Source organism: Alosa alosa, chromosome 14 (assembly GCF_017589495.1).
Source record: "Alosa alosa isolate M-15738 ecotype Scorff River chromosome 14, AALO_Geno_1.1, whole genome shotgun sequence".
Taxonomy (NCBI): Eukaryota; Metazoa; Chordata; class Actinopteri; order Clupeiformes; family Clupeidae; genus Alosa; species Alosa alosa.
In genome coordinates this window covers 4249666-4264927 of record NC_063202.1, presented here as the reverse complement: position 1 = coordinate 4264927, position 15262 = coordinate 4249666, and the positions used below count along the sequence as shown (strand labels likewise).

At 42.0% G+C, this 15262-nt stretch overlaps 1 protein-coding gene across 3 annotated transcripts in view; it reads right to left on the bottom strand.

The window, feature by feature from the left end:
• Positions 1–8547: 8547 nt before the first annotated feature.
• Positions 8548–15262, bottom strand: part of LOC125307546 (myeloid-associated differentiation marker homolog) — a 20682-nt gene continuing 13967 nt past the window's right edge. For 2 of the 3 annotated variants that reach the window (XM_048263576.1, XM_048263575.1), the window contains exons 2-3: positions 11193–11284; positions 8548–10509 (exon numbers count right to left, since the gene is read on the bottom strand). In XM_048263576.1, coding sequence (XP_048119533.1) covers positions 9457–10350 — 894 coding nt within the window. In that variant the 5' untranslated portion in view covers positions 10351–10509; positions 11193–11284 and the 3' untranslated portion in view covers positions 8548–9456. The remainder of the gene's footprint in view (positions 10510–11192; positions 11285–15262) is intronic. The other variant, XM_048263577.1, reaches the window with a different exon arrangement.

Here is a 15262-nt window from a genome sequence, read left to right as displayed (position 1 = left end):
GTGACTATGGCGCTCCAAAATAATATGATTACAGTAGCAGCAATAAGGTCCTGTAACTGTTGTGGAGTAATGGCACCACCCTGTGGTTTAAAAAAGGTGAAATTATGCCTTAGTTGGTCATGGTATTGTGATTATAGGCCACTTCACTGCCATTGAAATTTGAGTACAGGCCAGCCTAATTAATCTATGGCTGGAGTGTTTTCATTCACAAATACAAACCTCCTCAGACAACAGGTCTGAAGGCCATCATAAGGATGAGAAACAACAACCAAAATTATCTTTGGATTCGTGTCTGTGCACAAGTGAATAGCGCCATCCACAGGCAGTTCATAAAATTGAGTTTTACGCAATTATGATGCAACTATCATCAAAAGGATAGGATAAGGAGTCTATTCCATCTTTTCTCCAATACAGAATATAAATAAACCTAATAGAAATAGCATGTTTTGACTGTTCTTAAGGTAGGCTATTTAATTATTGCTAACCATTCTTAAACACTGGATATTCTTAAAGGCTTTTCTTTGCTGCAGTGATCAAGGCCACACCTAGTTGTTATTAGCTGGGAAAAGATGTTCCACAAGGAGGAGGCAGGATTTTTTTTTTAAATAATTATTTTCATCAAATGAGTATTTGGTTTGAGGAAACAGAAGCCTATGAGGAGCAATCAGTTGAAAATCTGTACATCATCAAAAATGTCTAGACAACTAGAATTTTGCCATCAACATAATTTTGCATTCCTCTTTTATATGTAGGACCTGTAAAATGAAGGAGACTGTCAATTGTCTTTCCTAAAAAAGATCCTAAATAACATGTCACAAGAAAGTGAAGCTGACTTTGTTCATTCTCACAAACATGACAACAGGTAATACAACGTGGACCTCCTGCAAGAGATTTTGGAGAAAAAATCTACAATGTGCCCACTGTCAGACACAACCATCTTGCAAGATGCACATTTACCAAATGGTGGGACAAGTGATGGGACGAAAAACAAGACGGTCCTTGTCCAAAGCACAGCCGTTGTGTCAGAAAGAATACAAGAACATGAGATGCGTAGTGTCAAATCAGTGGGTGTATTAGACTCCTTCCAGCTTTGTGTATACCTGGCTGAATGGAAGGCTTGTATTGTAAGATTCAGCCAGATCTGCACAGCACTGCAAGATTCACTGATTTGACGCTACCGCAACACAACGTCAGGCAAAAAACCACCAGACGGCCCCAGCGCACCTGGCTGGGGCACCTGCACCGCATGCTGGCGACCCGGGTTCTATTCCCACCCCGTGGTCCTTTCCGGATCCCATCCCGACTCTCTCTCCCACTCACTTCCTGTCGTTCTCCACTGTCCTATCTGATTAAAGGCATAAAAGCCCAAAAATATACTTTAAAAAAAAAAACACCAGACAGCAGAGGCCCCCCCCCCACCCCCCCCCCCCCCGCCATATAACACATCTCAGACGACGTCACACCAACATCACGTGACACCTCTGATGAAGGCTACAGAGGCAAGGTAGCCGAAACTTGTCAGGTACAATACAATTTACCTTATTGGCCTTTACAGAGAAACAGTGTAAATAGTAGGCCTAATGAACCTCTTCAATATACTGTACAACGTCAGCAGGTCTTGTAATAACCTCGCTGTGTACTTTCAGTTTAGAAGAATTGTGTTTGACTGTAGGGACACTGTAGAGAAGTGTAGTTATTTGAGCATTGTCAGTGGTATAAAATTAGTTTTTTCACATAGATCTCCGTTTCGTAAGGTCACCAAGAATCGTTTGTAGCCTGCGGAGGAAAAAAACAGCGCTACACTCTGGAGGTATGTTTGTGAGCCCCCATATTCATGCCCCCAGAGTCTAGAGCTGTAGCTGCCTGGCTGCTTTAGCTATTGGCTGTAGCAACTCGACTTACTCCTGTGTCCTTTTAAAGGAACACAACAACACTTTAAGAAACTAGATGTACCGCAGAGCGGTACAAAATATGACCACCGCCCAGGGACGTGCACAGGGGGGTTGCTCAGGTTGCCCGGGCAACTGCCCATATGCCCTTCTTGACTCATGTTGCCCTTCCAATGGGGAAAATAAATAAATAAATCGTACAATGGATGCAGAATTTCAGGTAGGCCTAGATAAAAAAAAAAAAATCGCAAAGCCTCATTCACTTCCATTCGGGCACCGAAAGTGAAAGTCAGTATGCTGCAGCGCTGCACGCGACCGGCACCTGAGCAGAGCCTGCATAAGCGGCCCTAGAGATTGTCGCGGTTGTCATATGAGACGACTCATTGTTGTCGGATAAGGTGAGTTTGTGATGTATAACAAACGAACGATCATCGTCATCATGTTTTATGAAATGAATTAAAATCTTCATAAATCCAGGCCACGTTTAGCCTAAATAATCAGACAGATAGCTTGCAGAGAAGCAGCCCGTTATCACATAGCCTAGCCTAGGCTACTATTTTTTTTTGGTAGGCTTTAGGCAAACTAAGCTACATGTCTGCTGATAGTTAGTTTCTCACATTTCGTTTTAGCAAGAAGAATGAATGATGGAAGTAATGCATCACATTAATTATTTAATTCAAAATAAATCCGTAAATCCTATCACTAGTATTTTGGGTATTTGAAGCCAAGATGCCCACTGAAGAGTCAGATTCAGGAGAGGGAGAGACAATTCAGGGAGGCAGCAATCACTGCAGCCAACCAGCAGGTGAGACAGAGACTTTGCACTGTGATAAAGATGACATGACACTGTGTAGACGAATTGATTAATTAATCAGACTCATATTTTAGCCTACTAATGGCAATGTTTCATAATTACATTACATTTAAGGTGAGGAGCAGTCACAAGCCTCCAGACTATGTGAGGAAAATGTGGACCAGGAGGAGGCACAGGACAGGAAGGCCTAAGTGATGATCACCAAATATGAGATAAGAGGACCATGCTAGAAAGTACAGGATTAAAGAGCTGCATGCTAAATAATTGTAATCTAAAAAAACATAGGTTATTTTAGAGGTCATTTCAAAGATCTTGCCTGAGCAGAACATAAATACCACTAAGGGCATTAAAATAATGATAAGTTAAGGTGATTGAGTGCTTTTTTCAGGTCAGAGCAACTGCCCCTCAAAATTCCTGTGCACGTCCCTGCCGCCGCCCAGTCCAGCACATTTTTTCCACAAAAATAAATCACGCTGAAAGACCTATATGATTCTATTCTAACTGTCTCACTAAATTGCATTATCCACACTCAATTCTCACTGGTATCTGCTAGACATCAAGTACCAAAACATGATTAGTTCATAGATTTCACATGTAAAATTCATTTTATACAACCCCACCCCCATCTTGCCTGTTCATAATTCTGAGAAATTCTTGAAATGTGTGCGTGTACACATTTATGTTTATGTGTCTGGGTGTGTGTGTGTGTGCGTGCTTGTGTGTTTGCCTGCGTATGTGTGTTTGTGCATGTGCATGCATGCGTACATATGTCTACTGTGTGAGTATGTGTCATACGTATGATTACTGTGAATGTATGTGTGTGCGTGTGTATCTGTTTATGCACATGTGTGCACATGGAATGGGTTAACATGACCCCTGGATGCAAACATACAGAAAAAATTGGTCATCCTAGGCCCTATGATTCTCAAGATATTCACAGAAAACTGTGTCTGCACTACCCTCCTTTCGGGGGGTCCAGTACAGCGGGGGGGGGGGCTACAGATCAAAATGAAAAACGATGGTTCCATGCTATTCATGTGGGGTTACATTCCCACCAAGTTTAGATAATACCGGTCTTTCAGTGTCCCGAATCCTTGTTGGTGTCACGGTCACTAAATGTACACATAAATTATTTTATTGTAAGGCCCCCCATGAATGAAAGTTCACAAAACTTGGCATGCATTCGGAGGGTGTCATAATGATCCTACACTTTCAATTTCGTGCAGTTTTGACCATGTCAGCCAGAGATATTGTGATGAAAACACCTAATTTTTTGCTTTTTAATTTTTAACTAGGTGGCGCTATACATGAAATAAGTGGTAATGGGATGGGTTGACATGCCCCCTTAAGACCAATATACAAAAAAAAGGTGGACCTCCTAGGCCCTACGGTTCTGAAGATATTCACAGAAAACTGTCTCCGGCCACCTACAGGCCAGTTGGTGTATAGTAACATAAATTAATTTATTGTGTGGCCCCCCATGAACGGAATTCCACGAAACTTGGTGTGCATTCAGAGGGTGTCATAATGATCCTACACTTCCAATTTCGTGCAGTTTTGACTATGTTAGGCCACAGATACCTGCGATTACAACACCTCATTTTTACTTTTTTGTGTTTAACTAGGTGGCGCTATACATGAAATGAGTGGTTATGGAATGGGTTGACATGGCCCCTTGAGATCAACATACAAAAAAATAATGGTCCTCCTAAACCTTACGGTTCTCGAGATATTCACAGAAAACTGTGTCTGCCCTACCCTCCTTTCGGGGGGTGCAGTCCAGCGGGGGGGCTACAGATCAAAACGAAAAACGATGGTTCCATGCTATCCATATGGGGTTACATGCCCACCAAGTTTCGTCTACCCCGGTCTTTCAGTGTCCCGGGAATCCTTGACAGAAATTTGGACAGAAAAAAAAAGCTTCGCTGCGCGGCGGTCATAATAATAGCCCATCAGCGCATCTCTAGTGTGTGTGCCTCTCTCTCGCTCAGAGGGTAGGAGGAGGCTGAGGGGTCGATCAAGCATGGATTCTAAACTCTGTGGCGGATAGGATCTACAATTAGGTGTTAATTAATATTACTACGCTAGGTCAAAGTACTCCCAGTGCTATTGCGCCACACATTGTAGTTCTCCTGTTTATTCGCTTGGAAAATCGCCACGTTTCATGTTGTGTGACCGTAGATATTTTTATCAACTACTCGTGCAACTGTATTTAAGTCGGGAAAACGTGGATGTTTTTGATTACTTCTACGTCTGGCTACGTCTGAGCCCGCTAGCATAGCAACATGCTAACACAGTGCACCGCGCACCAGAGCGTTTGAGTGCACCTACCGACACGGGAGAGGTATGACTCAACTCGTGAAAGTTAAGGTAAGAACATATATTACTACTGACATTGGGTGGTGTGTTCCTTTAAGACCTGAGGCTAATTAGTGCCTGTCACTTTAAGAGCTCTGCAAGTTTCCGAGGAAGGCTGAGTATCATCAGAGCCCGTCTACGGAGAGCCTCCCCACTCTCTATTAATCCCATACAAACCGAATTTGGCTGCAGTTCACCAGAGTTCACCTAGATGGCGATCGCGGGCGAGTCCAAAATACATGGGGTCCTATGGAGCTACATGGCTAAATTTATTGTTTTCACCTATTTAACAACTGAAACCCTCAGATTTTATTTTATTTTTCGCAAAATGGATATGGATTATCAATCAAAAGTGAAATAATCCGGGAGTCATGTCCTTTCGTTTTCTTACAGGTTGGGTCGTTGTTGCCCATAACACACTAGCATTGATGATATGCTATGCCATGATCATGCTAATGAATGATGTCATTGACACGTTTGAAAGGCTTTTTAGAACAATTAAGTGACTTTAAAAAATATAATGCTCAACCAAGTGTGTTGTCTTTGCCTCCCCTTTCGAATGCAATATTCAAATTACTTGAAAAAAAATTATATTCCCCGAGAAAAGTGGATTTTGAGGGGTACTGCTCCATAGACCTCCATTCATTCTGGACTCGCCCGTGAGCGCCCCTAGATGCAGTACCACACCGGAAGAGTTCCGAGAGTAAAGGTTCTCCCCTTATTAGACATTCTCTGGTATCATAGTTTTAGGGAACTCATATGTGGATGCAATTCATCAAGGTTTCTATGTCATTAGTTAAAATACAGGTTCAAAAACCTAACAACTCAAAGAATATCTATTTTGGATCATAAGAGATAAGTCTCTCGCAATGAATATTTCTATGATTGTGGTGAGTACTAAACAATGGCAGGGAGACATGACATGAGGTGGATAGTTAGTGTTATCTTGTGTAGCCTATTGCAACGGCACTCATATTCTAGCAGCGGCGGAAACACGGAGTAGGGTTCGGTTTTAAAACAAGGTTCGGCAGAAACCGAATCCCATCAAAAAGCTTAAGATTCGGCCGAATCCGAACATTGGATTCGGTGCACCCCTACCCAAAAGTGATAAAAACTAGATGTACCGCATAGCGGTATAAAATATGACCGCCGCTCAGTCCTGTGCATCCGTTCCGCGAAAATAAATAACACTTCAATTTGTCTCCATATTTTACTCCATCCCCCACTCTTGAAACTTTTGTGTATGCTTGTTTGGCATGCCTGAGTGTGTTTGTGCGGCTGCACAGAAAGTAGCCTACTGGTGCTGAAAAGGTGAATAGATTGTAGAATCGCCAAAGAAGATGTAGAATTGTTATAAAACCTTTAAAATCTCTAAACAATCACAAGTAGGGCAGTTCATCACAGTTCATCCATTGCAACTGGATTGATGAAAGGTCACTTACACCTGTAGGCTACATTGTATTTGGGAAAAGCAAAAGGTATCAGCATAATGTTATTTATTTATTTATTTATTTATTATGTATTTATAAACAAAAACATCTCTGTCAGTTCCATGTCGTTTTCAACAGCTATCAAAAACAAAGGTCATTTTTGAATGGATGGATTTTTTGTGAATGTTTCTTCTTCTACATAAGATTTTAGTCATCTTTAGTTCATGTAATACTTTATTGTCAATGCACAAATTAAGTAACAGTAGTCTGAAACGAAATGCTGTTTTACATCTAACCAAATGTCCAAATGGGCCTTGATGAAATGCGTCGCTAGACTGTTCATACACATTTTAACGGGCCAAAGTTGAAGAGCTTTTGTCCGTTATTGTTCGTGCAAATATAGGCTGATTCATGTTCCCTTGCATTGTGTAACTGAGGTCCATGGCTAGTCTGGCTTTCATCAGACCAAGCTCAATCTTTTAAGAAATCAAAAAATAAATAGCGGGCATGCGAAAAAAAAAAAAAAATCTGACTAAACCTATATGACCGCCGCTTCGCTTCAGATAACCAACACTTTTAATTTAACTGGATTAGAGGATAGCGCCAACACATTACACCCCCATCCAGACTAGTGTTAATTTTGTCACCTATTTTTAATTTAGTCTTAGTCTTAGTCTTGTGACGAAATGTCCTTTTTAGTCTTTGTCATATTTAGTCATTCAAATATCATTTTTGTTAGTCAAGTTTTAGTCGACTAAAAGTCTCGTCATTTTAGTCTAGTTTTAGTCATAAGAAAACTAAAGGTATCTTAGTCTTAGTCAGTTTTAGTCAACACATTTTAGTCTTTTTTTATAACAATTTATTTCTGATTACCATTTCAGTCAAATAGTGTTTCACACATCTCAATTTTCCAACAATATTGTGTGTCCACAGGGCTACTCGTCTGTTATAATTACTCATTCTGATTTTTTGTCAGTCAGTATGTTTACATGCACAGGTAAGTCGAGCTACAGTTATAGCTCGGCTGGGATTTGACCATAGACAGTAAAAGATTTGACTGGACCACTGTCATATTCGTAGACCAGTGTTTCTCAAAGTGTGGTCCGGGAATCACTGGTGGTCCGCAAAGCTATCTCAAGTGGTCCGTGAGCAGGCGTGGTAAAATATAATATAGATGAGTTGTTTGCAATATTGAACCAACTTGTATGTAAAAACAGTTCTGCAACACTGTCTATGTAAGATATGCCAGTTTAAATCATACAGTATGAATCCACACAATAAGCAAAGTGCAAAGACAATAAGCAAGGTGGTTCAGTGAGTAGGCCTATAGTGTAGACTAATTATAGGCTACTGTTGAAGTAGGCCTAGGTCTAATCTTTTTTTTTTTTTTTTTTTTTTAGCTAGGGTTAGTTAAGTGGTCCTGAAACTGAAAAAGTTTGAGAAACACTGTCGTGAGACCAAAGTATTAATGTTTTACTCCATACTCGCTAGATGGCGATATGCTTCAAACACAACACATTCCCCAAACAGACTCTCCATCTTAGCCATAGCTAACTTGCTAGCTTAACTTTCCATATTAGCTTACTTGCTAGCAAACTTTGCATCATCAGTCTAACTAGTTAAATAGTTGACATTACATGATGAACATTTTTTATATGGACATTCTGGTGGATGTTAATTTGTATGAGAGAAGCTTCAACTTCTGGGTATGTAGCATTGTGGCATAAAGCTTAGGTAGTTAGTTGGTAACTCTGGCAGAAATCTCCAGTGTTCTTGTTCCATGTAGTTTCGTGTTGCAGCCACAGGGTTGCAGCAACAGCACGTAGACTAGCCTACAGGAAAACTGTTGCGTATGAACTCATTCGGAATATTTTGAAAACGTAACAGCTAGAAATTTGTCTTCTCATTTTGTAGACGAAAATGAAGAGAGATTTTATCTTAGTTCTTATTTCATGCAAAACATTTTAGTCTCGTCTTTTTTTTCACAACAATAATTCATCTTAAGATAGTCTTAGTCAGTGTTTCAGGACATTACTGCCGTCTCGTCATCGTCTCGTCTTAGTCATGAAAAAAAAGGTTGTTGACGAACATATTTCCTCTCGTCTCGTCTGACGAAATTAACACTAATCCAGACCTCGCGTCCGAGTGGAAAACAAAAGCGCCGGTCGCCAAGGCGGCGGAAACGGGGCTCCCCCTGGTTACCTACTCCGCCTGTCAACGCTGAGGGAAACCAGACCTTGTTGGCGTTGGAGTGAGATGGATGAGAAGCTCATTGGAAAATCATTCCGGGGTCTGTTTCGAGCACGCCGAGACCCGGCCGTAGCTTCGCTGCGCAGCGGTCATAATAACTATTTACATGTTATGACTAGTATAATTGCAATGTTTACAAATACCAATGTAAAATGAGATGCAATGATTTCTTAAGCGTGAACATTCTTGGAATCATAGCGGTATTGTCATTCAGATGTAGCACTGCTACTTGGAATTTGCAGAATAAGTAGGCTAACAATGTGGCTTTTCAGGTGTTGCATGCTAAAGTATCAAAAACATAATTTGTCACCAACCAGGTAGCAAGTCAGGTTATCTTTCTAGGCTAATGTTAATCAACATCAATATCTGGATTCTCAAAACTTTTTTTAGTGTTCTCTTAGGACACACAGTTCAACAACTGTCTCACAGATTTTCACTCAACAGCATAAAATAATAATTATATCCAGTAGAAGTAACTTCATGCACAAGCAAGATGGCTTGCTAGTACTGTGCTTGTTGTCATTAGTCAGTCAAATCTTCAGTTCTTCATCACATATTGGTAACACACTACTACTTCAGCCTGTTCTCAAAATGCTGTGCGAATGTAGTGATATGATATGGATATAACGTTTTGTGTGTGTGGTAGACTGATAAATGCCAAAATGGAACATATAGGTATTGGTCACCTCTACAAACTGCTTGACACTGATAAGTGTCATAATTGGCTATATGAGTTTTGGTCATCTTCCTTAAACTGTATGACAGAGTATATCATATCAGCCAGGTATAGTATAAAGTTCACACCGGTGAGCACAGCCACAACTATCATCTTGTCAAATGGGCAAAGGTCTGGGTTGCTGCTGCTGCACTGACTGGGCCTAGAGGGGCTTCCCCCATGCACCTTGTCAAACTTATAGATGGGCCAGATGATGGTGGCTGTCAGATACATAATGACGGCCAACAAGGCGTAGAAGGACAAGCAGCAGGTGGGGGTGGAGGTCAGGTAGTCAGAGCAATTCCCAATGGACAGGATGATGACCATGCTGGACAGGATGAAGCAGATGCAATAGACAGCCATGCACCATTTGATGGCCGCGTGACTCTTATAGGCGTTGGGGTCGCTGATGAACACAAAGATGATGCCGGCCACAAACGTTTCACAGACCTTCAGCAGACCAGGCACTGTGGCCATGTAACCAGCCTCCCTGTCCGTGTTTGCCCAGACCTTGCTGATGATTACCTCCATTGCATAGGCGATGGTGGCAAAGCAGGAGAAGACCAGTGAGACCACACGGCAGTTGTAGGACACACCATGCATGAAGAAGCCTTTCACAAAGTACAAGGCAAAGTCGACGGATGCGGAGAGGCAGAGGAGGAAAGCAAAGCAGGCGAAGGTGATGGTGAAGTTCTTCCAAGAGACAGGTACGCTTGACTGCAGCTCACATAGCTCCACCAGTAGCACCAGCAGTGTGCCAAAGAAGCTAAATCCCCAGCTGAAAAGGCACCACTCTTCCACCGACTGGTCCCTCACCGGTGCGCCATGAAGTGCCACACTAAAGGCCACGCAGGCCAACAACATAGCCAGCACACGTGGCCATAGAACATTCATAGCAATAGAGGCAGAAGCACTGTTGTTGTTGTCAAATATTTGTAGCAGCTTGTTGTAGGCAGAGGTGGCAACAGCAGTAGGTAAAGCAGCTGGGTGCCAGTTTATTGGCACACAGCAGACGGAACGTCCTGTATAGTCCTCTGCTTCGTCCAGAACTTTCTAGAGAGACAGGGTGTGGGGGAAATGACATAGTTATAGATAAAGGTGTACAAAGGCAAGTAATACAATCACAGAATGAGCAAGAGCAGTCAAGAGACTGCAGACTTTGGCCCCCAACTTGCCATTGTAGTGTCAGTATCGTTACACCTTTACAAAAGGTTTTCTTCCCATATGTTTTATTCTGTTACTGTGTGTTTCCCCTACAGGACTCAATCTCAAAGTGTTTTAAGTAACAATATAGGCTATAAAACCAGCTGCGAAACGACTGTTTCAGACTAAATGGTGAACTGACAATGACAATTTTGCTGTGATTCACACTACTTTCTTTACTTTTTGGTGTGTGTAACTATCTCTGTGAGGTATTCCTGATTGGCCTTTTTGTGAAGGCTCTATAGAGATTGTGAACCTGACGCATATGTTGAGCGCCCTGCCAAATTAGTGTCATCATTGCCTTCTCTCTAAATGCATTTATCCATTTTAATAGTATTTATACATTGAACTGGTAGAGAAAGAGAATGAATAAACTTTGAATGTTTTTATTAGTCTCGTTCTAGAGACGGTTTTTCTAAACTGCTTGAATAAATAAAATGTTTCTATCTGTATGAGCTTCAACTTTTGATACAGCTTGCAAGGGGAAACTTTTACAAATGTAGGTTAGAGCAAGGGTGAAGAGCCTCACCCACCGTAAATCAGTAACTCTTGACAACATGACATCAACACAATATCTGAATTCCATCAAGTCAGTTCATGTTGCTAGGTGGATGAAGCTTTGAGGCTGAAAAAAAATATCACAGTCAGTCCCATTGTTATGATTTCACCAATTTAACAGCTTATATTTGTTTTTTTAATTGAGAGAGAGATGGATGTTGTGGAAAGAATGCTGTACAGAGATCAGGCTTTGATGAAGAGTGGACACAGGCCACACAATTAATGTAAATTACACTGTTACAGAAACTGTCAGCATAAGGTGTTCTATTAACAACGATTCAAACAAAGATCCTTATCTAGGCCTATTCTCAGCATCAACATTTACTCTCATATATTTGTTTTTCTGTTCCCATTCTATGGCATTACAACCAGTAAACATTTTGACATTCCTTGAGTTTGACATTAAGTGTTAAAAATTATTTAATCCTGCCTCTGGTTCAGCAAGGTAAAATTCAAATAGGAAAAACAAAAAGTCACATGGCAGTGGTTTGAATTTGCGAATTAGCCTAAGCCCCACAGGCTCCACCTGTGCTGGATGATGCCTCCTAGGTAGGTAGAGTCTCTTGGAGGTGATTTTACTTCTGTTGTTGTTGAACATCACATCATTGGACTTCAAGACATATGAGGCGAACTTCTGCACCACCATCCCCAAAATGTTATTCCATTAGCAAACCAATTAAATAAACTTGCACCTATATGGCCAAAGATGATGAACATTCCCAAACTTCACAGGCCTTTTCTTCCCTCTGTGAGAATATCCAATCTGCAACGACATACCGTTGTACTTCCATTATCTTCATCTTCATAACGTGGAACCTAATTAATTAGGTGCGGGACCAACCCAGCGGGACACCAGGCCCATGGAAGACCATTTTGAAAAAGAATGCTGCGGCAATTTCAAACTTTCCAAATTTTGGCAATTGCCTAGCGTATGCCTAGCATACGCAGCACCGTGCCATGCCAACAGCACTGAGAAAGACTGCAACGCCTTGCAGAGAGTGGTGCGCTCAGCCGAGCGCATCTCTAGGACTTCTCTACCAGAGCAAGAACAGAGCAACTAAAATCGTAAAGGACTCCACCCATCCCAGTAACTGTCTGTTCAGTTTGTTGAAGTCAGACAAGCACTTCTGCAGTTTGAAGGCCAAAATTGAGAGACTAAGGAAAAGCTATTTCCCTCAGGCCATTAGACTCCTCAACATGGACATGCCAACTCTTATGAATACCATGGACTCCATTCCATTTTAATAACATTATTATTATTATTTATTATTATTATTATTATTATTATTATTCATGTCACTTTATTATTATATTATTTTGAATGATTTATTATTAACTTCTGCTTTTAATCTTATTTGTTTACTTAGATTATTTCTACTTTACACAGTCATGAAGCTAACCAGATTACATTTCACTGCTTGTTATATACTACTATAATTATGTATGTGATGAATAAATCTGTCTGAACTGAACCGGCACATCCGGGAACTTTGAATTTGCTATGCGTCCCTGCTGCCCCCTTTTCTGGGAAAGCCGACCACTTGGATTAAATGGAAATGCTTTATGGAGCTGCTTTCCCTGAAAAAAGGTGCATGGTGCAGAGAAATGTCTATATATGCTGTATGAAGTATACTGTATGAAGATACGCCGATTATGCGAATGGGCCAATGAAATGAATAGGGACAGTACTTCCTCACTCTCCAGTTATATATGTATAATTATACTTCTATGGGTCCAGTTGTTTAGCAGTGTGGAGAGGAAGTGCGTGGGTCTTCAGGAAGTTTATGGGGTTATGTTGCTAACATGGAGTCTCCATGAACTAATGATACTTAGTTATGAGGTATATCCATCACTAAGTAATCTATATAAAGACAGAATGATATAATTTAGTTTAAGTGAAATCAAACTGCCATAAACACAAGAGTGTACATTTAAACAAATATCGGGGGAAAACAATGGCCGATACCGATATAGGCTACACTGGTAAGTGTCATAATTGTAGATATATGTATTGGTCATCCTCCTTAAACTGTATGACAGAGAATATCAAATCAGCCAGGTATAGTATAAAGTTCACGGCGGTTAGCACAGCCACAACTATCAGCTTGTCAAATGGGCAAAGGTCTGGGTTGCTGCTGCTGCACTGACTGGGCCTAGAGGGGCTTCCCCCATGCAGCTTGTCAAACTTATAGATGGGCCAGATGATGGTGGCTGTCAGATACATAATGACGGCCAACAAGGCGTAGAAGGACAAGCAGCAGGTGGGGGGAGGTCAGGTAGTCAGAGCAATTCCCAATGGACAGGATGATGACCATGCTGGACAGGATGAAGCAGATGCAATATACAGCCATGCACCACTTGATGGCCGCGTGACTCTCATAGGCGTTGGGGTCGCTGATAAACACAAAGATGATGCCGGCCACAAACGTTTCACAGACTTTCAGCAGACCAGGCACTGTGGTCATATAACCAGTTGGCCTGTTCCTGTCGGTGTCTGACCGTGCCTTGATGATGTTCACCTCCATTGCATAGGCGATGGTGGCAAAGCAGGAGAAGACCAGCGAGACAACACGGTAGTTGTAGGACACACCATGCATGAAGAAGCCTTTCACAAAATGCAGTGCAAAGTCGATGGATGCGGAGAGGCAGAGGAGGGAGGCAAAGCAGGCGAAGGTGATGGGGAAGTTCTTCCAAAAGACAGATGTGCCTGACTGCAGCATGCATGGCTCCGCCAGTAGCAACAACAGTGTCCCAATGAAGCTAAATTCCCAGCTGAAAAGGCACCACATGCCCACCAACTGGTCCTCCACCATTCCACCATGAAGTGCCACACTGAAGGCCACGCAGGCCAACAACATAGCCAGCACACGTGGCCATAGAACATTCATAGCAGTGGAGGCAGAGGCACATTGCTGTTGAACATTTGTAGCAGTGGAAGCAGAGGCACGTTGTTGTTGAACATTTGTAGCAGTGGAAGCAGAGGCACGTTGTTGTTGAACATTTGTAGCCGTGGAAACAGAGGCACGTTGTTGTTGAACATTTGTAGCAGTAGAAGCAGAGGCACGTTGTTGTCGAACATTTGTAGCCGTGGAAACAGAGGCACGTTGTTGTTGAACATTTGTAGCAGTAGAAGCAGAGGCACGTTGTTGTCGAACATTTGTATGATTAGAAGCAGAGGCACGTTGTTGTTGAACATTCTTTGTAGTGGCGTCAGAAGCACGTTGTTGTCGAACATTTGTAGCCGTGGAAGCAGAGGCACGTTGTGGTCGAACATTTATAGCAGTGGAAGCAGAGGCACGTTGTAGTCGAACATTCGTTGTAGTGGAGTCAGAAGCACGTTGTAGTCGAACATTTGTAGCCGTGGAAGCAGAGGCACGTTGTGGTCGAACATTTGTAGCAGTGGAAGCAGAGGCACGTTGTTGTCGAACATTCGTTGTAGTGGAGTCAGAAGCACGTTGTTGTCGAACATTTGTAGCCGTGGAAGCAGAGGCACGTTGTGGTCGAACATTTGTAGCAGTGGAAGCAGAGGCACAATGTTGTCGAACATTCATTGTAGTGGAGCCAGAAGCACGTTGTTGTCGAACATTTGTAGCAGTGGAAGCAGAGGCAGCATTAGCAGGTGAAGTAGAGCAGCATGTTCTTCTTAGTCTGTCCACTGTCTCAGCCAGTAGTATGTTTTTTCCCAGAAAGGGTATGGATGTGAAGGACTTTCTGCACTGGGGACAGTTGACTGTCTCCAAGTCATTATTTATGACCCGGTATTCCCAAATGCAGCCCTGACAGTAATTGTGCCCACAAGGGATTGTTATTGGGTCTTCAAGCAGTTCCAGACATATGGGACACTTGAAATCTTGGATATTTAGGAGTACATGATTTTGCGCCATAGTGAATGAAGCAGGAGGGGTAAGTTGTGAATCACAACCACAATCTGATGGCTCACAGCACAAGGAAGGTCCTGTATAGTCTTCTGCTTTGTCCAGAACTTTCTAGAGAGACAGAAGAAATTGATATAGACCACAGCTTTTCAAATTGGATGAATGTGAGC